Here is a 25,931-nt window from a genome sequence, read left to right on the forward strand (position 1 = left end):
TCCTTTGTGCAAGATAGACATTTGGGTGAGATATTCCTTTGGTTTCCCTTCAAGAGGAATTATCCAATGTGCAGAGGCTTTACTGGGTGGCTGTTAAGTGCAGGCAGTATCATCTTTCCTACAGATTCCTCAAATCGTTGACCAAGAGCTGTCAATGTTCCCCATGGCATGTACACTCCCCATAGTGTCTCCTGGCCTAGAGGAAGTGGTAGAGTGGAGTAGCTTCTATTTAGCCATTGCCAACATACATTTGCACAAATGTCAGGCAGATTTGCTCTGCTCTAGTAAGTTTATTGAAAAAAAAAGAAGGTTGATTAATTACATAAATAAACGAACATATATCTACAGTTTGTATGATTCTGTAATACCAGGACATTATACAAAGTCTGCAACACAAGATCAGCACACAAAGTTGTAGCAGAGAGAACTTACATGCTAAATCCTTGAGCCTTTTCTTAGTATTTTCTTAACAAGATACAGATAGCTTCAAATGCTGGAGATCCTCTTCCAAAATAGCTAAATAAAACTGAATGAAGTTTTGGTCCAGGATCTTAAGATAACTGCTAACAAAGCTCATCACATTCACCTAGGACTGAACTATTATTTGCTAATAATAGTTGCTAAGTCATCGCTAGTATGCCAGATTCATAACATACCAAATCAGTTGTGATATGCCAGCAGAGCATCCTTTATGTAAATCCTTTTCCTCTGATGACAGGGTTGCCTCATACTATGTGGGAAACATCGAAAAAACCTATTCAACTTTTCCCCCTCATTGAGAAGGACATTAATGAAAAGCTTGAGCTAAAAGCCACTGGTGTAGCATTAAAAATACCACAAAGATTGATTTTTTTACAGTGAAGCCATGAACAATTGGCTGACATATTGGCTGAACAGATCAAAGCTTGCCTTTTACGGTAGATTTATCCTCATAAGAATCTTTAAAGTTTTGTGAAACTGGACTGAAATTATGGTATTGCAGTAAGCTGAGAGAGACTCTAGACTTCAAGTATTTTCTTTTAGCCTGGAATTGGGATGTAAAGGGATGGATGTCTGAGCAACTAGATGAGTAAAAAACTGGTTAGATGGTTGGGTTTTGAGGGCAGTGGTTAATCGGCCGTGCTTTTCCTGGAGGCAGGTTAACAAGTACCACAGAAGACCCTATCGTGGGACCTACCCCATTTAATATCTTTATCAATGACACGGAGGAGGTGATGGAGTACAGTCTTGTAACATTTGCAGATGACATCAAATTGGGGGAATATGCTTGAGGGCAGGGCTGCCATTCAGAGCGACCAAGACAGGCTGGAGGAATTGGGCCAACAGAAACCTTGTAAAGTTGAACAAGGACAAATACAAATCCTGTACCTGGAAAGAAAGAGCCCCGTGCAATGATACAAGCTGGGGACCAACTGGCTGGGGAGGAGGTCTGCAGAATAGGTCCTTGGGGGAGGTCTCTGTAGACAGCCATCTGCACATCATGAGCCTTGGCAGTAAAGGTGGCCAACAGCATCCTGGGCTGTGTTACCAGGAGCGTGCCAGTAGATCAAGGGAAGTGACTGTCCCCTTCTACTCAGCATGTGTCAGACTGTACCTAGATACTGTCTTCAGTGTTGCCCCCACCACCAACACAAGAAAGACTCTGACAAACGGCAGTGAGGACAGCAGAGGGGCACTGAGGTAGTCAGGGGCTGCAGCACCTGCCCTCAAAACAGAAGCTGAGGCACAGGGCTTGTTCAGCCTGAAGAGGAAACAGTTTCTGTGGGGACCTAATAGCAGCTTATCAACAAGAGGGAGCCAGGCTTTTCACAGTGGTACATGGCAGGAGTATGAGAGGCAATGGGCATAAGTTAAAACAGGAGAGGTTCATACTAGATATAAACAAACCCTTTTTTTCCCACTGCACTTAGCTATAACTATCAAGATGTGTAAATCTAAGGCATTTTGTGACTTGCTTAAAAGTGCTTCCATTTTAGAACGGGAAAGAGAGTGTAGGTGGTTAGATACAAGCTTGCTTACTAAACAAAGCTGTGTGGGCAAGAACACTGTGACAAAGAAGGGAGAGAAAATTGAGAACAGATGGAGAAGGGTGCAGATCATGTTTTGACTAATGCAGTCCTGACGACAAGACCAAGAGTGCGCTCCAGAGTGTAACTTTGCAGTGAATAAGGTCACTATGTCTGCATTTATGTATATGTTTAAGAAAACAGTGTCACCATTGGCATATCTTACCTTAGGATAGCATCAGCACTCCGCATAGATAGCATGAACTACTGTCCAGCAGGTAATAGGATGAGGTGATGTTTCTGTTTCCTCTTAACCCTGTCCTCCATTTTATCAGCTTCAAAAAAAGAATTTATAATAGATACAGCCTTTGTGCTCCCCAAATATCAGCATCATGATTACCAGAGAAGTAATGCAAAATGTTTCCTTCTTAGCATAACTGTATGTTGGACAAGTCTACACAACACCCTGGACAAACTTTTTAGCAGGTGTAATAATCATCACTGTTATTTACTGAAGATAGCAAAATTTTCCCAAATTTATTAACCATAAGAACAGTCTTACTAGGTCAGACATAAGGTTTGTTTAGCCCTTCATCGTGGCTCTGAGAGAAGGTATTTAAGAATATAAGGCCAGAGTAAACACAGTGCAATATTCTCACAGCTTCCAATAGTCTGTGGTTCAGCCACTTTGTGAAGTAGTGATTGCTTCTTTGCATTTAATGGGGAACTACTCTTTTCCTAAAGGCTTTTATTTATGCGTTATGTTATAGCTAGCATATACCTATATATCTTACATATTATAGTATATTATATCATATATAAATACAGAAGCTGGTAGGAATGGGAGACTTCAAAACTAACATTTTAAACAAAGAATTTCAGCTGTCAGACAGTGGCATCTGTTGAGCCATTGGTGTCAATCAGTAAACACAGATGAATCTCAGTGCCTACAGGTTTTTTGTTGATTTAAAGCTACAGTCTACCAGTCTACCATAGATTACACCTGAGTACTCTTATTCTGATGTGACAGATCATGCAAAAAGAAGAGGCCTGTATCTTGTTTTCAAGTAGATATGATAAGTGTTCCAAGATGCTAATTCGTAAAACACTTTATGATCCTTCAGGCTGATAACCCGTGTGCAAATCAGCATGCAGCAGATTTGCAGCTGATATAAATCAATGCTGTGCTATTAAAACAACTGGAATATATCTGAATTTCATCAGTTCAGGATTTGGCTTCATGTATATTTTATGCTTTAATTGCCAATGGCCAAGAAGTGGAATAACTGAGTAGGCTTAATCATGTTTCTAGGAAACAACTTCATTTAAGCTAATTTCGTTAGAAAGCACCAAAACAATTCTCCTGAGCACAATCTTTAAAATGTTGTACCTATCTAGACAACCAAGCTCTGATGTGGATCATCATGTTATGTATTCCAGAGAATTGCACAGGAATAATAATGCAAATAAACATATACCCTGGATTTGATTATACATATTACTTTTCCTGCTGCTTTCCAAGAGCCTGATCTAACTTGGTTTTGTTTGCTTTGTCATGTTTCTTTTCCGTCTGTTCTCCAGACTTCCCAGATTGCTCTATCACAACTATGATATCTAAATAAATAACTTGCATTTCTTCACGGGACTTTTAAGTCTAAACTCTCCAAAGAGAAGTCATCATTGTTTTTTTAGTGGCTGACAATTCTGTTTCATACAGACAATGGAACGTGGTGTAAAATTGTTCCGTCAGATAAGGGCCTACCCACACCCTAGCATATGTCTGGCCTAGATAAGCCTGGAGGAGAAATGGGGAGATAAAGTCTAGTAAATGAACACAAGAGGAAGGTATGTTCTGTCTCTGTTCACAGCCAAATAGAGTTGGAAGGCTTTGTATTGTTTGATTTGATTGATATGTTCTCATTGCTATAGCATGGTATTTTGGCACATTGCAAAATCTTTCATGCCTATTGTCTCATTTTCATTCTTTATCCTCATGCATTTTTCTAATTGCTACCATTGGGCCTTGCCCAAAAAAGGTCACCCTTGTGCTTCCTTGCTATGATTCAGCCTTCTGGTTTTGAATTTTGTTTTTGGAAGTATTATTAGAAAGTGATGAAAACCGTATTTGGACTTGTGGTCTTTTCCCTCCCTCAGTGGTATGTCTGTGCGTTGGCTCATGGATCTTAACCTTTATTTTGAGGTTTAAACATGTCTTCCATTTCAAACTACTCAGAGACAAGTGTAATAGCCCTCATCTGCATTTTGCAGTTTAAGCCCATTTCAATTTTTCCCATTTTACTTCGGTATAGTTTCAACTTCAAAGCACATAATATCCAAAAGTGGTAAAATGACCATGGTTTTACAGAAATAAATAGTGATTTTCAACTACCATCTTGAAGGGTAGGCTCTTATGCTCTTAGAAATCCAAATCAGTAGTATTTTTTTAATATCTTTCTTAAAAATTCAGTCACCTAAAAGTCTATTAAAAATTCATATAGCTCCATTGCTAACTGTGACAAGAGTCAGATTGCTGTTGATGCTTACAGTTTCCTGTGCCAATTCATACAAACTCATGTGTGATTACTGAAAATCTGTTGTACATTCTAATTGCTTCTTTACTTTCTTTGCTCATCTAATTAGACAGACAAATGGTTTCATACTTTGAAAAATTAGCCCAGAGGAAATATTTGTTTGAGTTAGCACATCAGCAATGTTTGCACAGAGCTTCTGGATCACGTGCCTGCATTTTCATGCCTGTGTAGAAGTTGTTGCTACTGTATGGACTTACCTAATGAAACAATATCAATCCCTGCATTTGGTGCTGGAATTCTATTTACTATTGTAAGAGAAAACATCCTTGGAAACTTAATCTGCATCTTTGTGTAAAGGCAGGACCACCAACACCAGCAAAAGCCTGGTGTGCCTTGAATTACTCAGTTTTTCCCTGCTCTTCTTTTCTTTCTTTTAACATGTAACTTATGTAAGGAGTTATTAATATTTGTTTGGAAAGGCAGGTCTAATCATTGCTTAGATGCTGAAATAGTTCCAGAAAATCTAGGCTGTTTGTACTCTAATGGCTGTAGTGGAGCTGCTCAACAAAGTAGTAAAAAGATGGTAAGATTTCATGAACTTCCCTGGGACCAGAGCAACAGCAACAGATCGGCAGCAATCTGATCTTTGTTATCTCCATAATGGAGAAAAATGACCAAATTGGAATTGCAGCGCTCAGGTTATGGTCAGCCTACTTCAGCAAAATAAATTATTGTGTATCAACTGAGTCATGTTTCTAGTCTTTCTGCTGCATTGCTACTGTGACTCAACAAAATATACAAGGGGATACGATTTCATAGTGGTCTGAGATACATTGAGCTACACAGGTTCAGAATAAGTAAGTCTAATTGGACACAAAGTACCTAATGGTGGAATTAAGGAGAAGAGACTGATGAATTTTTAAAATACTTTTGCAGAGATGCTTTCCAGGTCACCAGTGACGGAATTTATTAGTGTCAAGTTGTTGGTTACTACTCAAATATACATTTTTTTAAATATATATATGTGTATATATATAATGAATATGCATCACTGAAACAGTCTGTGATGTCTGGAAGGAGATGAAATGACAAGTGAAGTGTCTTTTTGAAAGTCACAAAGTAGGTTAATTGCCAAAAAGCAAAAAAGCTATTGGCCATTCAATTTTATTAGTATTTTTCTGTAAGTATGGATTTCTCTCAAGAGTAACTCTCCATTTATTAGACACTTGAAATCTTCATTAAAGCTTCTAAGTTTGTATTTCCAGCTATATAAATCACAAGCTAACTGTAATGATTTAGTATCCATATTTGTTTGTTTATCAAAGTATAAAACAATTTAGTTGCATGATCTATCTTGTTTAGCATTTACCGTTGGGCTTCTTGGGTTTGGGGGGTTTTGGAGGGCTTTTTTTGCTTCACGTGCTCATCTTAAGGCTTTAGTTAAAATTAAGTAGCAGAGTAGGATCACAGCCTTGGGAGATCAGTAAAAACAGTTGCAATTAATTAGCAGTCTTCTAGCTTTGAAGCATCCTACAAAGGATTGGATCTTAAATGTGTAAAATTCCCTTTGAAGAGATGTTTTCCTGAAGATATTTTCCATAGAAATCAGTATTCAGAGTTCAGAAAGTTGTCTTCTCTCATTCAAAGCATGGTGATTTGCTTTCTGATGGTCAACTGGTCCTGTGTCTTCTCAAGAAGAAAACAGTAGTTCATTAAACTGAGAATCTAAAATTGAAAGGTGAATGTCTGGTTATATCAAAATAGTCTGAGAGGTGGAAATTAAGACTCAAACATTTAAAAAAAAATAAAAAAAAGGGAAAAAGAGATCTGAGAAAGCATATGACTGATGATATTTTTAAGCTATTTGCATTCAAGGTGATAAATTGGGCAATGTCATTGCAAAGAGAAGTAGTAAACTCAATATTTTCAATAGCTGCAGTATAAACAGGTTTGAAATCCCACCTTTATATGAGAAAATACAGCAACATCAAAGCAATATTTCTTTGTCAGCCAGAACAGAGCACTTAAAGCTAATTGGGCAAAAAGTAACTCATTCATTCTGACTGCCAGGAATTGAATGTTTTGTAATTTAAGTTAAAATATTTCTTCTAGTAACGTTTTTTGCAAAATAATAATAATGATAATAATAATAATAATAATAATAATCATCATCATCATCATCATCATCACCATCATCATCATCATGGTGATGATGAAATACGATTTTCTATTTTAGTGCAAACAGATCAAATTAAATGAAATACCCCCTGATTTGTGCAGCAACAAGAACATGTGCAAACACACACACACAGCCCCAGCCCCCTGCCCCGTGGTTGTCGCTTAGCAAGTGTGCTCCTGCTTAATACATAATGTCAGTCACAAATTTGACTCTAAAACCTGCGAATATAAAATCACAAGCCTTTTCAAAGTTTCTAGGAATAAAAATCTTTATATATTAGCATAGAAAAGAGTTTATTTTATTACCAGTAATATGAACAAACACCTTAGATTTGCAAAATCAGAACCAATACATCAGCCATGATTTTCAAAGTTATCTAGCAAAGGTATCCATAGAATTGCCTCTGAAATCAAGTGTCTTGTACATCCATTTATATGACAAACCACCTCTCTGCCATTCTGTTTCAATTAAGCTACCAGAGGTAGAGATACTAGTATAGTGTGTCATGAGAAAAATCTGACCCTGTGGAGTTACTCCCCTATGTGATGAAAAGCATCTAGTCCTACCGATAAGTTGAAAAGTCCTTATGTGGACTGTGTAGGTTAAGAGTAAGTTACTGTGTGCTTGTTTGTGTGTGTTGTACACTAAGAATAGTTGTTTATTGGATTTGCTGAACTTAATAGTTCCCAGTTGTGAGCCTCAGACCTGTAACACGTGAATGAGTCTCTCAATAGTGTTTGATCAGAAGTCCTCTGATAACCATGCAGAGCATCCCACATGAATTTCTAAGTCCTAAGGATGGCCTAATGTTTAAATCCTTTTTGTAGGGGTACGCAATCGCTTTATGCAATGAGGTGCTTATCTTTTTAAAGACTGTATTTTTCAACTTTTGTAAAGGACATTTGGACCTATCCTTGGAATGGTGGGTTTGCTTTCCCTATCAAGTCAGGAAAAATAAACTTTACCAGCACTAAGTTTCAATTCTGCACTGAAATAAGTTAATTAATTTAAAATAACTATGCAGTTTGTTCCAATTACACTGAAAAATTACCTCCTCAACAAAAATAATCTTAGAATTTCCCATAGCACGGTCCCAGAGTGCTGGTGTAGCTATCGTTTAAAACACAGCATCCTTTCTGTGTATCAGATCATTTGTGTTAGAAACCAGCCAAACAGCAATATGTTTAGTTAATCAATTATCATTCATACCAAGTTTATATTTAATGGAATATTAACTACCATGATGACTATATCTTGTAGCAGAAATTTAATTATATTTCCCATACCTGTAATTAGCTTGGATATTTAGGTGGTGTTGTTTTATGTTGATTATATAGGTCCCTCTACATTTTTATTTTAGAGGATCCCTCTCAAGCTGAAATACTTTTCTTTTCCAATTCTTGATTTGCTGTTAAAAGAGAAAGAGTCAACTGCTCACTTGTCAGGTCCAAAAAGAGGCATAGAAAGATTTACAGTCTTTTACATTATATTAGCATTACTTTACATTCTCAGGTGTGAAGTCTTACAAGAAGCTGACTTTCTTAAAGATGGTGCTCAGGTCTTCAAATTACAAAATGAAGACAAATGTGTAGAGGGGCCAAACTGGCTAAAATTTTTAGCAAAATTTTCAAGGAACTCACTAGCAAATTTCATGCTATCATCTGAGTATTCACAACTCCTACTGAAGATACTTAGACATGCCCAGCATTTCAGAGTGGGTTTTTGAACTGACAAAGTTGCACTGGACAAAAAACAAAGTAAACTTGAGAGGACATTCTTGCCATATCAAATCTTTGTACAGTTGTAACTTACAGAGTTATTGTTCATGTTCATGTTCATAGGGTTGAGTTTACATATTCCGTAATTCTTTTATCTATTCTGAAAGTATCAAGACTAAATACCACCACATAGGTAAAACAAAAATACAGACTCTGAACTGGGTTTATATGACCGATCTGAACTTTATCTCAAAGTTGGATATAAATATAATCTAGAGGTGAATTATGTTCAACGTATGCGTGCAAAACTCCTACCTGAACTCCCAGTAGTACCATACCAAAATCAATTTCTCCTGTTATGCACCATGGTGGATAAACAGTAAAAGATCTGGTCGGCGGACAGTCTTGGTCATCCTTTGTAAGAACTCAAGGTCTATCATACCATTTATCATACACTAGCCCTCAGCCATATCATGGCTTATTTTCAGGTTATTTACCTCTGAAACTCATCCTTGGCCATCAGCCCACACTGAAATCATTCACTAAAAGTTCTGTGTACTGTTAGCACATTACCACTGGTCATCCTGTCACTGAATTCCCACCCAAATTGTGTTGTTAGGTCACAAAACATAGATCTAATGGAAGTATACCACCTCCCCAAGCCTGATATGTACCCATCATTGAGGTGCCACCAGCCCCCACGACTAGTTGTGTGGCTGAATTTCTTGTATGCTGCAGCAATGCATACTGCTTGATTTCTACAGCAGTCCATTCATCTCAGTGCATTAAATGTACCTATGTACACTAATTACAATGCCGTAGCTGTAAGAACACTCCTCATGTATTTCCTTTTAATTCCTCACCATTAGTTTTCCACATGTTTTATCAGTATATTAGAAGGATACACCATCTTGTTATAGGCTTGCAGTGGTGGAATGAGCTGGTTCCATGTTAAATAAATCCTGCTAAACCCCTTGAGTCATGAGTCTACTGTGGCCTTCCTTACCTTTATATTGTGCTGTACAGGATCCATGCGGGTATCTGAACACCAGGCATCTTCCAAAAGAAAAGAAAATGCTTATTTGGGAAATGTCTAATATGCAATTATGAGGAAATCTGAGGCACAAAGGACATAGATTTCGCTAAACAGGTATAGAAAAACTAGTGGAAACTTCTTTGGCCAGAAACTCAATGTGGCTATCTTTCTTCTAAAACAAACTCAGGGCTGACTTATCAGACACTAATAGCATTATGAGGAAAAAACATTAATCTAAAAAGAAAAAGCTTTGCAAAGAGATTGTGCGGTGAGCTTCCTGTAGCTGATTAGTCTAATCACTCAGCAGGTTTGGCTTATTAAATTAATAAATTGAAAATTAATTATTTAGCCATTACAATAAAGGTGGGAAAATCAGCCTTTACATTCCCAGATCAAAGTGTGAATAATCTCAGAAGAAATTTTCTGTTTTCTTCAAAGAAGGAATTTGTTTTCCTTGTATGGGAAGTATTATTTTTTAAAAAAAGCAAGACAGCATGAAAAATTGGCAGTGCATAAGATTAGCTTTATGAGTCTATTTTTTAAGCTTTTGTTTTCACTGTCATTGTTCTATACATAAGGGAGATTAGTGATCGGCTTCTCTCCAGCTAAAATAATCAGAGTCATCAAAATGTTTTCATCTTTGTAATTTTTAAAAAAGGGAGAAAATATGTTAGGTTTGATGATGCTTTACGCAGATCGATTGTAGGCTTTTTCCATTCTGATAATTTGTACAGCCTTTGATGTAAAAGATGCCAATTAAAAGCAAGTATTTAAGAAAAATAATAGCATCTGCCAAATACAGGTTCATGTAAATGTACATGCTTTGCTGCTGGAGCTCAGTGATCTCTGTCTGTCTCCATATTTATGTGATTCTAAAAGTTCAGCTACTATAATTTTTCACCTAAATTGTGTGCATGTTTTAAGCATATGATAAAGCTATCCTTTGAATCTGCACTTCAGAGGGATTTCTAGCAATTTGATGCAATTTAATTTATCCTCCAAATTATGGTTTGCTTGAAATAGGTTTGCCATGCAAATAGTCCCTTTGCAGTATAGTAAGGCTGTCAGAAGAAGGTAGGATTGGCTTCAATGTAATTTTTAGGGAGATAGTTATTTGCATGATGTCTTTCATACAGTAGTTAGTTACTCAAGATCTTTTCCTATGCTGAAGTGCTTCCACCCAAAGTTAAGTCTTTGGGAAAGTGGCAGATGGGACTGCTGTTAACCTTAATCTTCCAACCGTACCCAGAAGTTATTGGTGACATCCTTCATTAACCTCTGATGGGTTGGTCTCTTCCTTTCTTTCCAGTGAATTATTCATTGCTTTGTCTTTGTTTAAAGTTTTCTCTTTCTTTTAATCACAGGCAACGGACTGGGAATCCGAGTTGTAGGTGGGAAAGAAATTCCAGGAAGCAGTGGGGAAACTGGAGCTTACATTGCCAAGATCTTGCCCGGTGGCAACGCAGAGCAGACGGGGAAGCTGATAGAGGGTAAGATAAATGCATTATCAAAAACAGAACCATGGGAGAGTTGGGAGTTCAGTAGAATTATTTGTAATATACATTTTCCCTTGCACAACAGGTATAATCTTGTGCAAGGAGTGAGGGGCATCTGGGAGCCCCTCTAAACCTCCATGAGTCTTAAGGCAGAAAAGGACTAATAGAAGGTCATTGTATGACTTCTATAGCCAAAAAGAATTGTCATGATGAGCAGTATTATAGCATGTCTTCAGTAATATATGCCAACATGTTGTGTGTACTGGGGGTAAGACAATATGGCTAGAGTCCAACTGTATATCATGGTTGTATATCATCAGCGTATATCATGGATGTGCTATTTTGAAGATCTTTAACCTGGCTTGATATCTAGGTACCTAGGTTTGGGATTTCTTACATTTCTTAGTTGCACAGGTAAAATGGATCACAGAACCAGTTCTCTTTCAGTTACATGCACTAACGGTTTTTGAAATTCCCTAAAGTCAGTCTTGACTGAATTTATCTGATCTAATTTTAGTTTTCCAATTTAAGGTAGTCATCCAACCTGGCTCAACAGCTAAAAGAGAAAAAGAAACATCTACAGATGGGCAATTGATTTCATCTAACGTAGATCTCTGTTTCAAGAACTGGGAGTGTCTTCCTCATTTAATTGACTTTAAGAAGACTGCACTATACTGTACATCATGCCTTAGGCAACTAAAGTTAGGTGAAATAAATTTGACTTAGTTATAATTAAATTTTCTAGGATTATTACAGATGTGATAATTCTGTCTAATAACAATTTATTTCTATGCATAATGACATAAATGGTCCCTTCTCTGTATAACTATTTTCTATTTCCTTTTCTGCTTATGAATATCTGTATGCCAATTTATCCATGGACAAAAACGTAACACATTTGTTTCTAATTAATTCAACTAATTACTTTTATTTCTCTATTTCTCTAATAAAAGCAGATATCCAGAGGAAGGAAAAAAAAAAAAAAAAAAAAAAAAAAAAAGAAGACAAGCAGGAAGACTAGTTCTTCCAGGCAGAATTCAATTCACATAAGTTTTCTGAATAATAAACATGCAACAGAAGTCACAACTAAATCAAAAGTACTTTGCAGATAGAAAAGCTGAGTAAATTGCTTAAATAATGTATTCACAAAGAATAGTTTAAATATGTTGTGGGTATTACAAAGCAGTGTCACCTGCATTCATGTTTTCCCTGCTGCTTTTCACATCCTTGGTGGTTTCTTTGCCAATATTTTAAAGATATACATAAAAAAGTTGCACATACACTGATGTCCATGTCAATTTAAATTTTTAGTGAAGAAATGATGTATCAACAAAAATATCTTCCTTTTTTCCCTATAGAGTTGATTCTGCCATTCATATTTAATGGGTAGTATCTCACTCATCAAATGACAGAATAGTGTTATTTATTGCACACAGATGATAAGAGAATTGACCTTAATTTATTGTGTTTTGAAGCGAGTATTTGTTTTGGCTGCATCTATACAAGAGACTACGTTGTTCATAGCTGTGCTAGATCATGCAGGCATTGTTTCAGTACCAAGCAGGTAAAGAGGAGAATGTGGTTATTCAATATTTCCCCGAGACTGGATTTTTCAAGAAAGAGGATGAGCAATTGCTGCTTGGAATTATCTCCAGTCTTTTTGTTTCTCTTGTCAGGAACTTTTCTGGAAATTGAGGTTTAAAGAAGTTCTTCACTCACCATATAGGTATATTTTAGCAGTGCTAAAGAACATCTTGGATTTACAATAACTACAGGAGAAGTTCAGACATGGCAGTTTGCTTTTCTGTCTGTTCATATAATGTATTTTGAAGGTTTATTCATATTCTATAGAAAGATGAGCAGGATAGTAAAATATTTATTCCTTTGTTTCATTCTCCCATCATATGATCAATCATGTTTCTGATCTGACCTTTACAAAAGTATCCTAGACTTGGGTATGTTGGCATAAATCAACTCCATTAAAATCACTATACGTAATCTGTAGATTTTGTCCACACAATGTCCCAGGATATGTTTTGCTATTGATGTGTTAAATGTTCTGTCAGAGAGAAAAAATGTTTTCTGCAGAATGTGCCATTGCTATAGCATACAAGACAAACACTTCCCCTTACTGTCATTTACCTTTTAAATCTTGCCTTTATATCTATCTAGTTTACTTTTTATGTTATTTTAGATGGCTATCATAGATCAACAAAGAATATTTGGCTACTTCACTGTTAGTTTTGTTTCTTTGTTTTAGTGGAAATAAGGCTGATGCACTTTTAATCTCTACTCTTCAGAAGTGCTAAAATCCATTGAGTTCTTCAATCATTCTCATATTGATCTGTGTAAATCCAGCCAAACTACTAATGTTACCCATATTGCTGATATTGTTGTGTCTGAAAATAGAGGCTAGCCTTCATTTCTTTTTCAAGTTCTTTGCTGTCTCTCACATCACATACAGAAAACTTTCTATGTCATTATTTGTAAATGACAATTACATATTAATTATTTGTGTAGTAATCATGAGTCAATTTTTCTGCTGCAATGCTATGACTTCAAATTAGAGTATATACCTAGTGATCACCTAAAGATATACTGATGTCATTACAAGCTAATATCTTGACTCATTAGCCTTTCTAAGAACATGATTCATCCACTTAATTAATTCCTCTAATTCTAAAACCAGAAAAGACTGGGTCAGGTCTGAAATTCCAATCAATAGCATAAGGATCAAGCATAGATCTTCTGTGGTTATGAAGGAAGGCAAAGTTCTACCTGCTGTCTGCATGACTGCATCTATGAAGAAATGACACACTTTAAAATACAGATAGCATTCCTTTCCTTAGGGAATAGCAATCCATAAAATTTTAGCCTATTTAAATAGCTTTGGAGGAGTCTTAGTGCTAAAAAGTTTATTTATAGTTCTGACTAGCAAATACCAGTCTTTGCTTCTCTCACCTTGAATTGCTTTCAGATGTCAAAAATATCTCTGATTCGTCACTCATTGGTGTTACAAAAACTGGAGGTGGAAGACTCATTCCACTGAGCTCATCAAGTGCAGGGACTGTGTCAATTTGATTGATGTGTCTGTGCTCCCTCTTGTGTTGACAGAAACAGTTCAGTTATATTCCACCTGGTAAATCGACTGAGTGAATGGCATTTTATACTGCCAGCATTTTTCAGAAAGAGAAGAACCTAGAGTAAAGAGCAGAAATAAAATATTAATGTGTTACCAATTGTTACAAATTTGCTGGAAGCCCTCAGCATTCAGGTTTTCTCATTGGACCATTTTGGCAGGCTGACTGGAGATCCTGGGAACTAGTGAACCATGGGTGTCTTTGTTCCAAGTTTTCAATCAGCCAGGCATACTGTGTTGCAATGCTTAGGCCAGCTGACAATCACCAGGATGAAGAGATTCCCTGACTTCCCAGTCTCGTGACAATTCTGGGGAGCCTGCATGGTCTAAAAGCTAATGGTGAACTTGATTTGTGGTGATCTTTCTTACTACCTTTGCTGACACTCCACTCAACAGCAACCATGACACTGAACAGATTTTGGTTAACTTGTCCGAGGCTTTATGGGTGCATGTTTATTTTTAATATGTATGTCTCATTTAAGTAATATCTTCCCAAACTTAGAAATAGGAAAATCATATATAGTGAAGGCAAAAACTCTTTATTATTAAAAATACTGAAATAGCACCCCCAGTTTCTATTTTATAGCAAATATAACAATGTAACATTTCTAGCATAACATAGGAGGCCACCTACCTTATGAGTCACAGACCTTCACTGTAGAATTTTAGTATATAAACAGTCCATGCTAGGATAGAGACATGCTATTCAATTCAAATCAGTTGAATTTTGAATTTTATAATTTAATAAAAATGTTCATCATACAGGGTTATTTTAAGCTTCCCCATCATGAAGCTGGTCCAATAATATTTTAAGAAAAAATGCCTGAGGTACATACGGACAATGAAAGATAATGTCACCCTGTTAAAGCTGTTAGGTAGGTCAGAGAAGAGAAAATGCACTGCCATTTGAGAGTTCTGTGGTAGTTTATGGTGACCTGCCCCTCAATCCAATCCTTAGGCACTTGTTTTGGTCTAGATGAATAACTACTCCCTTTAGGATGCAAGAAACATTGCTCCTCAAAACACCATGAAGGTCCTTTTAAGAAGAGCCACCTGCAGCCTGATGGCAGGTACCAAGAGTAGGTAAAAGAACATCCAATGTCCTCAGTGTTGAAGTCTGAAGATTGACGATGAGGTCTTAAATGTACTCAGTATCTTTTAGACTTGGATTCAACTGCTAAGATGCAGATGGACAGTTTTCCAAATTGTTGGTTGCCTTTAATTGTGCTGGAATTTCTCCAGACCACATGGCTGGTTCCCCTCAGGACAGTATTTTGAATGAGTGGGTCTTTATTGGGAATGTTAGAGCTCTCTTTCATCTTTAGAAAACTGTGCAATCTCACAACTTTAAGATGCCTTCAGGAAATAAAACTGAAGTCTCCCCATTCCTCTTATCCCTATTTATTCACTCTTCTTTTCCCTCTTCTATAGAAAGTCTTACATATTCTTACATATTCAAGTGTCACAATTTCCTTTTGTAAGAAGACCTTCAGTGCACAGCTCGCTCCCTCTCTAATGCCCTAATATGAGACCAAAGAAACATTAGAATCATTTCTCAGATTGAAACTAAGAGCCTTCCCTTGGACTGTCATGAGATGGCACAGCTTATTATCTCATGAAGCCATGGACCATGGTCATGGTGTAAAGAGAACACTTCCTCACAGATATTAAGCCAATATGGGGAGAAAGGTGTTGTTCACTGCTTGACACCATACAGCTTTCCACACCAGGACTGACATGTGAGATGAACAGTGCGTACCAAAACATCATGCTGTGAGTGGCAAAAGAGGGCCACACCTAAACCAGTGGGAAATGTTTTCCTCCTAAACCAGAATGTGATAGGAGAAAGGAGCAAAGACCAATTTGGATCACCTCCATGGACTTCAGGGAGCAGCCAAGCTCGCCACCTTCAGTTCTCTAAAGAAGGAGGCAGACCCAGGACACCCTGTCAGAAGTTTGCCTTAACCAGAATGCTCTACAGCTCTCACACGTGGTGTGGACTTTAGCTTCTGAAGTAGCCCACTTCAAACATGCCCTAGCCTCAGGCTTCACAACAGAAGAATGTATACTGAGAGAGTTCTTTGAAGGCAGAGAATTAAAACCCAGGGCTCACTGGGACCCTCATCTATACAGGTCCAAGTGTCATTACCACAGCTCTTCATTATTTCCAGGACATGCAGTTGGCATTAGCTGGAGGAAAATATCTTGAGTATTTATAGTACCCACAATGCTTCCTCTGAAGGGAATGTAAATAAGGCTAATGAGCAGACTAGGGAGGAGATGGCCAATCTGGGGAGATGATTAACTGTACTTTGGTTGTCTAGCGTAAGTAAGATGAATCTGGGCATAAGCAATGTTGGATAGAGGCTGCTGGAATAGTAGCATCACTGTTTAATCTGCAAAGTATTTCCTGGGTTCTGGGCAATAACATCTTTGAATACAAGCAGCTTTCTTAATCCTTCAGGTAAAAGTGCCAACTGGCCAGTTTCCAGAAGCTGTTTCACCTCAGCCATGCCTCAGGGATGTTCCCTTTATGTGTTTTCAGATCATAAGTTTTCAATCATAACTTTTCCAGTTTTTAAGTCCGTGTCACCTTAAAGCATATTATTTGCTGGCATTGGAAACACATGATTTAAGTCCTCTCAGAAGAACAGTGGGGCATGCAACTGGATTATTGACTAGTCCATGAAAGGAGCAGAAAGAAAGTGTTAGGAACAATGTTTCTGCAGCTTGTTTGAAGCACTTTTGGGCCAGTTTGGATAGCACCAAGTGCTGAATAACAAGACCAGACCCAGTTTCAGGAAGTCTTTTGCAAAGGCAATACCATGTGTAATGGCTGTCCATCTTATCAAAACTACCTCTTGTCATATCTGTGGCATTAAATGGCAAGGCAATTTGGCAGAAAATAAACCCCCTTGCGTTCCAGCTTGTCCTCAGATACCAGAGGGACTGGGGGCGGCTGGGCTTAGATTCTGAGTGACGCCCAATTTTTCTGTGTTACAAGTCCGGTCGCGTTCAATGTATTGAACTCTCACAATTACAGATGCACTCGTAACACCATACACTTTCAGTCTAGTCGCGTTCCATGAACTAGCACGGCCACACTTAAGGGATTTGGTGGTGTTCAACGAGAACTCTCATTGCTAGATTAGTGAATAGTGCAGTTTATTGAAGCAACAGATACACAAGTTCTTTTGGATTGCCCATGATAAAATTACTGCCTGCAAAGCATGTACAAATACCAAGAATGTGAGTAATATAGCCTGGCTACAAATGCATTAAGTTATAAAGCAACTCTATAGAGATTTCTAAGTTTCCTGGGGAAGCACTCGGTATAACCAAGTGTTTGAATCTTACCCAAAGGCGTCCCTGTGGGGAGGAAGAGAGGCTCAGCTGGTGGACTGATCCCAGGTGTCAAAGGTGGTCTGCGATGGTATCTTCCCTGGCATCCCTCCTCTCTTAAGCCATGTTTATATTATTTGTCCTTACAGGTGGAGCTTGAGTGACTCTAGTCATACATACCTCTATTGTAATTGGTGTAAAAGGTTCTTGTTCTGCTTGTAAAGGTATAGACTAAGAAAAAGTCCAGAGCGCAAGCTCAGTGAGGGGTGGTCGCACCTTGGAGGTGGGTAGCTTTGGGCTGGAGGTGCATTTTTTGGTATTATAATGAGCAAAGTTCACCCAAAGGATAGTATTTTGTCAAAAAATGACAGACTGTTGGCTCAGGGTGGTAAATATGCAGCTCAGGGTAGTAAATATGCAGCTTGTCTGCTCCATAGTACCTTCCAGTTCCCATCTTATCACAGAGCCTGGCCACGGTGTCTTCACTCCGCTCCACCCTCCATGCAGTTTCTCTTAGATTCAGCGCACCAGGCTCTCCTGGTGTTGCCAACATCTAAGGTTGCCTAGGGAACTTCTGTGGGATGGATTCCTTGCATATTCACCACACTCCACCCTGAAGATTTCTTCAATGCTGCACCTTTAATATAAATTTAATTCCTAAGTTACCTCCAGCAATTATTCCACACATATCATAGACATGCTTTGGATGTTGCTTGGAAAATGGAATGTATCTGGAATGGTTATGAGCACCTAAATAGTTGGAAAACCAGACAGAAGCAGTAAGTTGTTATCCTTCCCCCTACTCCTCTAGCCACACTTCCCTCTTATCCCTGAGTTATACATGGACTCAAGTGTACCACTGACTGATCTTGGTCATCTGTCAGTGAGAAGTGCAATAGGCACCAGATTTTCCTGAGTTTTATAAGCCTGTAGTGAATGCTTCTTGCTGTTTAGCGATAAAATTAGAAACATTGATCGGGGCATCAAAGTGAAAAGAGATTTTTCCAGTCCCGAAGGAGCTAGGGACAGTGAAGAGCCAGCATCCCTTCTTGAGTCCCTGTAGTAATTACACTCCTGGCAGAAAGTAGATAGCATCATGAAGCTGGAAAATGATGAAAAGAATTTAAAAGGACACAAGAAGAGAAGGAAAAATTCTCAAAAAAATTTGGGTCAAGTCTTAAATGAACAGAAATAGTCTTCCCATCCTGCACTTCCATTTTGCAGTTTGACTGCTTTAATTTATTACTGCTTTGGAGAAAACAAAGACTTAACTTTATTCTGTTCTCTGAGCATTAGTCTTAGTGATTTATTGTGCTGTCCATGCTTATTCTGTGGGGTTAGGAGAGAGGAGAGCTTGCTCTCAACATATCCCCTGCACTACAGGCTCAGGTTCATCTGTCCCAGCAGAAACTGACTTTATCAAAGGAAGTGTGCACAAAATAACAGGCAATGCCATAGCTCGGTTGAAAGCTTTGCTCTAAAGCTCTTTAGAAAGGATTTAATCTAAACAAACCCCTAAATGACTCCTATCAGCTGTAAATCTTCACTTGCGCAGTTGTGCTCCTCTCATCCGTGTATTTTGTTCTGCTTTATACCTCTTTCAAATAAGTAATACTTAATAAAAGTGCAATGTTGTTCTTGCTAAGTGTGGCTGTGGGCATTTAGCATATAAGAAAATGACTTTAAAATATTTAGAAATTATTTTTTTTAGAAAGTAAAGTCTATTCTGAAAATGTAGTGCAGAGGACACCCCAACAAAGTGTATCACTTACATGTTACACGTTATAGTTAACCTTGTAGCTGTTAGAATGAAGCAATGAAGGAAGAAAGCTTTCTCACACTGGTTTAGCCGTTTCATATGCAATCCCACTGATAGTGGTCTCAGTCCTGTTCTTAATATGGTAGGGAGGGAGTTGTGCTGAAAGTTCAGTCTGGCCATTTGCTGATATATGAAATGGAAATCAGAATCACCAGAAGGAATTAGAATTGTTTCAGCACCTGTCTGGGGCTTACAGAAGGAAACAGGGGAAGAAAGACTTGCAGTGTGAACATTTGACATGGTAATCTGTGAGAGCTGGTTACTGTAACACAGTCCACAACTTTATTTATTATATCTGTTTGAGGCAGTTGAAACACACTTAGAAAATACTTTTCCCTGCTTCACAATATAGGGCATCTAGTTTATGGAAATTTAGTTTAATCTTGTGATGGCAAAATGATACAACTGGGATTTTGCAAGGATACTTCACTAGAAAACCTCTTCTATACCTGGAAATATGAGTTTGTAATGTTACTGCCTAGCACTGTAATTGCTCTATATTTAATTTTCCTGCATAAAAATCAACACTGAAAATAGCCATTAAAGGTAATTTGGATCTAGGAAGTACTTGAGCAGCTGTATAGACTGAGATTTCAGCATGTTTTTAATGTAATCTAAAGCAGAAGATAAGAGAAAACTTATGGGGCACTCATAAGTTTTTTAAAGCTATGAGAAAGAAGCATTAAATTAATTCATATAAGGACCTGTAAAGATCTGGCCTCTTGCATAACACAAGTTATAGATTTTTCGCTCCTGCATTTAGCCCTGTTACGCACCACATAAACTAGTATAAGTTATACCTTTATCATAGAATCATAGAATGGTTTGGGTTGGAAGGGACCCTAAAGATCGTCTAGTTCCAACCCCCCTGCCATGGGCAGGGACATCTTCCACTAGATCACGTTGCTCAAAGCTCCGTCCAACCTGGCCTTGAGCACTTCAAGGGTTGGGGCATCCACAATTTCTCTGGGCAACCTGTTCCAATGCCTCACCACCCTCACGGCGAAGAATTCTTTCCTAATATCTAATCTAAATCTACCCTCTTTCAGCTTAAAGCCATTACGCCTTGTCCTATCACTGATTTGGCCAACACTGGAGAGAAAACTATAGAGTGCAGAAAAACATACTGGGCATAGAGGTGAATCTCAGCTATAGAGATGGTTTTAGTTACTGGGCCCAAGATGTTCAGGGATACAGCTACAACTTTAGTCAAACAAAGGCAGTCTGGGGCTGTAAGAGATAGACTAGGAGATCCATTCTCTAGATCATGTTATAACTGATACACAGGCAAATAACAGAAACAGGGAGACACATAGAAACTGTGTCTGCCCCTTTGCATAGCAATTACATGCTATGGGTGCTAAAAGGGAGTTGAATTTCAACTTGAAGCATCAAAAATATGTGCCTGTATTGCTCTGTTTCTTGTCTTCTGTTTTCAAGGACAGGCTTCTCTGTAGCCAATTTACAAAGAAACCAGACAAATGTAAATCCTTCAGTACCTAAACTGAGGCCAATTTGCCTTACCAGTGGAACTCATCAAAAGCACCCTCCTGTCTCCATTGATGTATAGGGAACTTAGGTATTTCTTTTAGGTGAACTGGCTCACTAACAACCTAAAATTTAGGTGCTAGGAGCCTACATTAGGTATGCTGGAGCACATCTCATTTTGGTTTTATTTTAAAACCAATAATTTTTCGTTTGTTGTTTTTAAGGAACATTATATATTTGGGCTCACATACATGGGCATTCCAAGAAGAAAAACCTTATTACAGTGTGAAAAAGTCTTTTTTCATAACCACTGAACTGTGGTGTTTGATAGTGACTTCCCAGTGAACTGGGAAGCTCAACACACCATAATTCCATTTCCTATTGTGCACATTATTGTGGGCTGAAACTAGCAGACTAACAGTTTGATGTGATTTTAATGGGAAAAAATTTCAGTGAAATCAAAGTGAGGGTCACCTTGAAGTACAGGTTAAATATAGCTATGTCCTTATGGACAATTTCCCCTGCTCTTGGATTCCAAAAAGTGCATTAAAACATTTTGCATCTACACGTAGCACTTTTAACCTTCAATCCCATTCCTGAAATCTGGATGTCCAGGAATATTAGGCCAGCCTTGCCACTCCACAGAGTGCTGTATTAATGTAAAACATAGCAAAGATTCAAGGCCAAAGGTGAATTGTCCCCAGTCAGGGTTTGTTCTGCTGCAAGTCAGGTAAACAAATAGCTGCTGTCACTGAATATCTCGGAGGCAGTGTCTTAGCTGTTTGCAAGATACTTTTGCCAGAAGCAAAGAGGCTTACAAACAGCACATATTCCTGTCAATGAAAGTAGGTACTGCAGCAAGCAGACTTTCTTTAATTGCTTGTTATTTCAAAGTATTTTCAAAGCACATTTGATTCTTCCAAGACTATAAGGAGCATTATTAATTATTAACAACTTACTGTGAAGAAAGAAGGACTACTGAAAGTGAGTTGCCTCAGAGTAGAACATTATCTGTCTTTTAGATGGACTTTGATCATTGTAATATGTAAGGCTTGGACAAAAATTTTGAATTCTTGGTCACAGAGCTTTACTTTAGTGTTTTTAAAAGTGACATGGTCACATAGATAAAACCTTGTGGTTTTTATAAGTATCAGGTAATACACAGAGAGAAAATAGAGAAAAACAAGATATTTCCTAAATTACTTAAATTAAATCAACGAATGTCTGGAGGCACTTAGGAAAAAAAAAAGTGTAATCAAGTTATTGCAGAATTTTCCAAGGTTTGCTAAAGAACTTCTGAAGCATCTGTTATCAACTGTTTTCAGAGGAGATGCTGAACTAGGCTGTACTGTGCTCTGACCTAATCTGATCTGACAGTGGTTTTAGTATTCAATTGAAAGGGTAAAGGAACCTGAAGAAAAAAAAAAATTCTGCAATCAGTTTTGCAATATAGTACATTACAAAATAGGAATATTATGTAAATTATTATAGAAAATGTTTTAAAAGTCAGCTTAAAGAAACACAAATCCTATGAGCACTCTTGAAAAACTACATAAAGACTTTATTTCAAATTTCCTGAAGCATGTTCTATTCCAAAACTTAATTAGATCATCCATAAGTTATGGCTGGGAAAATCTTGTATGGGAATCTTCAGGTTTCTTTGAGACGAAAGGAGCAGAAGATTATATCATTTGACAGAAAACAGAGCAAAATGTTGATTAAAAATGACTCTTTATTCAGATTTATCATTTTGACTACAGTACGTATTTGAGGCTTACCATGTAAAATTCGATAGCTACAACTTCACACTTCTGTATGAAAAGGTTGAAAAAACCCCACTTAAAGTATACTTCCAATGTAATAATACAACTTAAAATGTAACTGAAATTGAAGATATTGAATTGCAAATTATCTAAATTATTAGTAACTAAAGCTCAAAATCATTTCATCAAGCAAAAATGGAGTATCAAATCTTTTTTTGTTCCACATCATAACAAAAAAAAAAAAACTTTTGAAAAAAAAATTAAATAGAATCAAAATGGATCTCTGGATTTCATTTAAACCTTGGTGAAAATAACTGATAACAGACCTTTTCCAACTTTCAACTGTTTCTAATTAAAAAAATACTTGTTGCCTGAACTATTGCCTGAGAAATAGGAAGGTATGCTATGCTTTTTTCCTATACAAATCCTAAAATGTTTGAGCCAGGACTTGTGGAAATCTGTATTATTTCTCATTGTTTGTAACGGGAGTACCTCAAATCCAAAATGAATGTTTGGTATCTCTTTAAATACAGCAGCAAGCAGAATTCTATTAAGATCTTTGTGGGTTTATGGTCCATCTGAAAACTTCTGAAATTACCTTACAGGTGCATTAATATGTTCTAGGTAACTTTTCAAACTGTTTTTCTTAGGTACTTAAATCTTACCATTTCTGGAAAAATGGAATTATTCTTGGTTTGGATGGTTGTGGGGGTAGAGTACTAGCTGATTACAAAAGAGAAGGCTTTGCAGACAATTACCTTCAACTCAGTAAGGTAGTAATAATCTTCTATTAATAGCTGTTTGCTTTCGGTATTGGAGATTAGATTTCATGAATGATACATAGTAGAATGAGCATTTTTAGGTCAGCTTGTACTGACATTTCCTTTTCTTGGGTGTAAGAGCAGAAGCAGACTAGAATATAAAATGTAAAAAAACCTGAAGGCAAAGAGATTTCAGAGTGCCGATGGTGTCTGGCAGATGTGGGCAGAGAGCAACTAAGTTACCCAGGGTCTGAGCTCTGCTCAAGCCTCTGAAAGGACACAGTGGATGTGAGGTGATTCACACTGCATTTGAAACATGTAGATTTTAAGAATATTTCCAAGTCATCACATATATGGTGTAGCTGATCCTGACTGCTTTTATGTGAAAATGTAGTAGTTTGATACCTGCCAAGGGAATAGGAACCTTGATTCTGGGCCTTTCCCAACACAGTTGATGTTCAGTTGCTCAGATACTTCTGCTTCTAAGGAGGCCGGTGTTTGAAATGGAGCTGCTTACTAGTAAATTCCTTTAAAAATGGGCAGTTGGCACCATTTTATTTTGAATTGGATCTTGCTTTCTGTTTTGCAGCTGATAAACCCTAAGCTATTATTTAGTGTGATAGTTCAGACACTTTCTGGGAAAGTTCTACTTTTTTGTCTTGATTTTTATGGCATTGAAAAGGATTTTTAAAGCAACAGTTTTCAATTATAATTGGTCCCATCTTTGTTTATGTATAATTTTGCAACTGCTATTGTGAGGTCAGATCCCCACTGGCATACACTGGTCAGTTCAATCTGGGACATAAAATGACAATATCTAGACCCTCAGTTGTATGTTTTCTAGTAAAGGAACACCCTCTTTAAATTAATTGTGACGAAGTGTGGACATTATCAGTTAAATGCCTCAAGAGCAGGGAATGGGAAAGAAAGATGAGATCTGGATCGTTACATTACACTAGTGGTCTTTATGAACAGTTTAGAAATAATGCAATATGTAGAATTCCGTTCCGGTCTTAATAAAATACATATATAATAAATAAATAAAAACAATATAAAATAGTAAAATGTTGACTTGTTCTTCACTGACTGTCAGCTTGCCTTTAACCAGTATATTGCACTCCTGTGAGAAGGCTTCCTGTGGTAGTCAGTATTTAATGTGTGGATACAGAAGAAAATTCTGCAGCCAGGTCCTGGGCAAATACCATGAAAGCCTTTGGGTCCCCATTTAAATACCTTAGTGCAGAATTTAGCATCCACTATTGATTATTCAAGACACAATATTAATTTCAACACTGTCTAACAATTTTTTAATACTTTTCTCCATGGTACCTGGCATGAAAGGATAGCTTGTGCATTTTTAAAGTCCAAAAGCTAACACAGTCTTCGTTAAAATATGATCATACCAACAGATACAAAAGCATTTAAATAATGTTGTTAAGGCCCAAATTCTTGCATATTTCCCAGTATATCTGTGTTAAATTTCCTGCAATTAATTTCATTGTTTTCAGTTATGACAGATAGTACAGATAGATAAAATAAATTATGTGCTGGGTAAAAACATGAACAAATTACATGTCTCCTATTCTTTCCAAGGGATGCCATAACATCCTTACCTTCTCTAAATATGCATCTTGCATGAAAAACGAACAAAACATTGTCAATTGACATGTCTTAGCTGCATTGTATTTGATCTGAGCTATATTGCCATTTGTACTGAACTGCACAGTTGCAGGCTAAGAGTAATAATTCACCTGAAAGAGAATGCCATATAATGTAGCAAACGCTTAAGACTGAACGGGGGAACAAATACATTAAAATGTTCCCTGGAAGAATAACCTAGATAAAACAGTGAGTTATTTTCCATGCTGATTGTGGCTGTGGCTTTCTCAGAGGCACAACACCCCTTCATGATTTATAGCTATAAAGAATGTTATAATGTCATTCCCAGTAAGTAGCAGGTAGTCCCCTGAATCGGTGAGTGGCAAAAATTTACACTGTGAGGTCTGGTTTTATGTTGTTCAAGTGTAAAATTTCCTGTCTTCTTTTCTGTGGATACTGGTGAGGGGTTTTTTTAACATTCATATACTTTTCTTTTGGCTGCCATCTTTCACAACACAATTTTCATTACATGAAAATTAATTGCTCATTATTCTCTTCTTGTGCATTATTAGTGTAACAAATGGCAACACAAGACATACCACACACAGGACACACACTAAGTGTTCACAGTGAGAAGGTTTGGGTGTCAGTTATGTTAAAGTAAATCAAAAGAAATGGTCTGAAAACAATTCTTTATATGCTAGGGCATCCACATCCACTAATTCTGAGGGCTCTATACAGGGTAAATAGGTGGAAGTGTATTATCTTTAGATTTAAATTTGATATTGAGCAAATACTGAAAATATATTACACTAATATATATTTACATTTTATAAAAATGAGGGAATTTCCGTTAAGACTTTAGGAAGCTTAAAACTTTAATTTATTGTGAAGCAAAAAATAATTAATTTTGAGAAAGTCTGGAAGTGACTACTGTGACATTGGCATCTCTAAGTATTGCCATGTGACATACAACTAAAGCAAGTGTTGTGATTTTTCAGCCTTTGCTCTTGGGCATACACTTCTGTTTAGTGATTTTCCTCTTCAACAGCTC

General features: G+C 37.3%; 1 protein-coding gene across 1 annotated transcript in view; it reads left to right on the forward strand.

The window, feature by feature from the left end:
* The window catches only part of PCLO (piccolo presynaptic cytomatrix protein), a 390,072-nt gene that overhangs the window by 251,203 nt on the left and 112,938 nt on the right, over positions 1–25,931 (forward strand). The window contains exon 10 of the mRNA XM_059817028.1: positions 10,835–10,960. Within this exon, the coding sequence (XP_059673011.1) occupies positions 10,835–10,960 (126 nt within the window). The remainder of the gene's footprint in view (positions 1–10,834; positions 10,961–25,931) is intronic.

The sequence above is a fragment of the Gavia stellata genome, chromosome 4 (genome assembly GCF_030936135.1).
Source record: "Gavia stellata isolate bGavSte3 chromosome 4, bGavSte3.hap2, whole genome shotgun sequence".
NCBI lineage: Eukaryota > Metazoa > Chordata > Aves > Gaviiformes > Gaviidae > Gavia > Gavia stellata.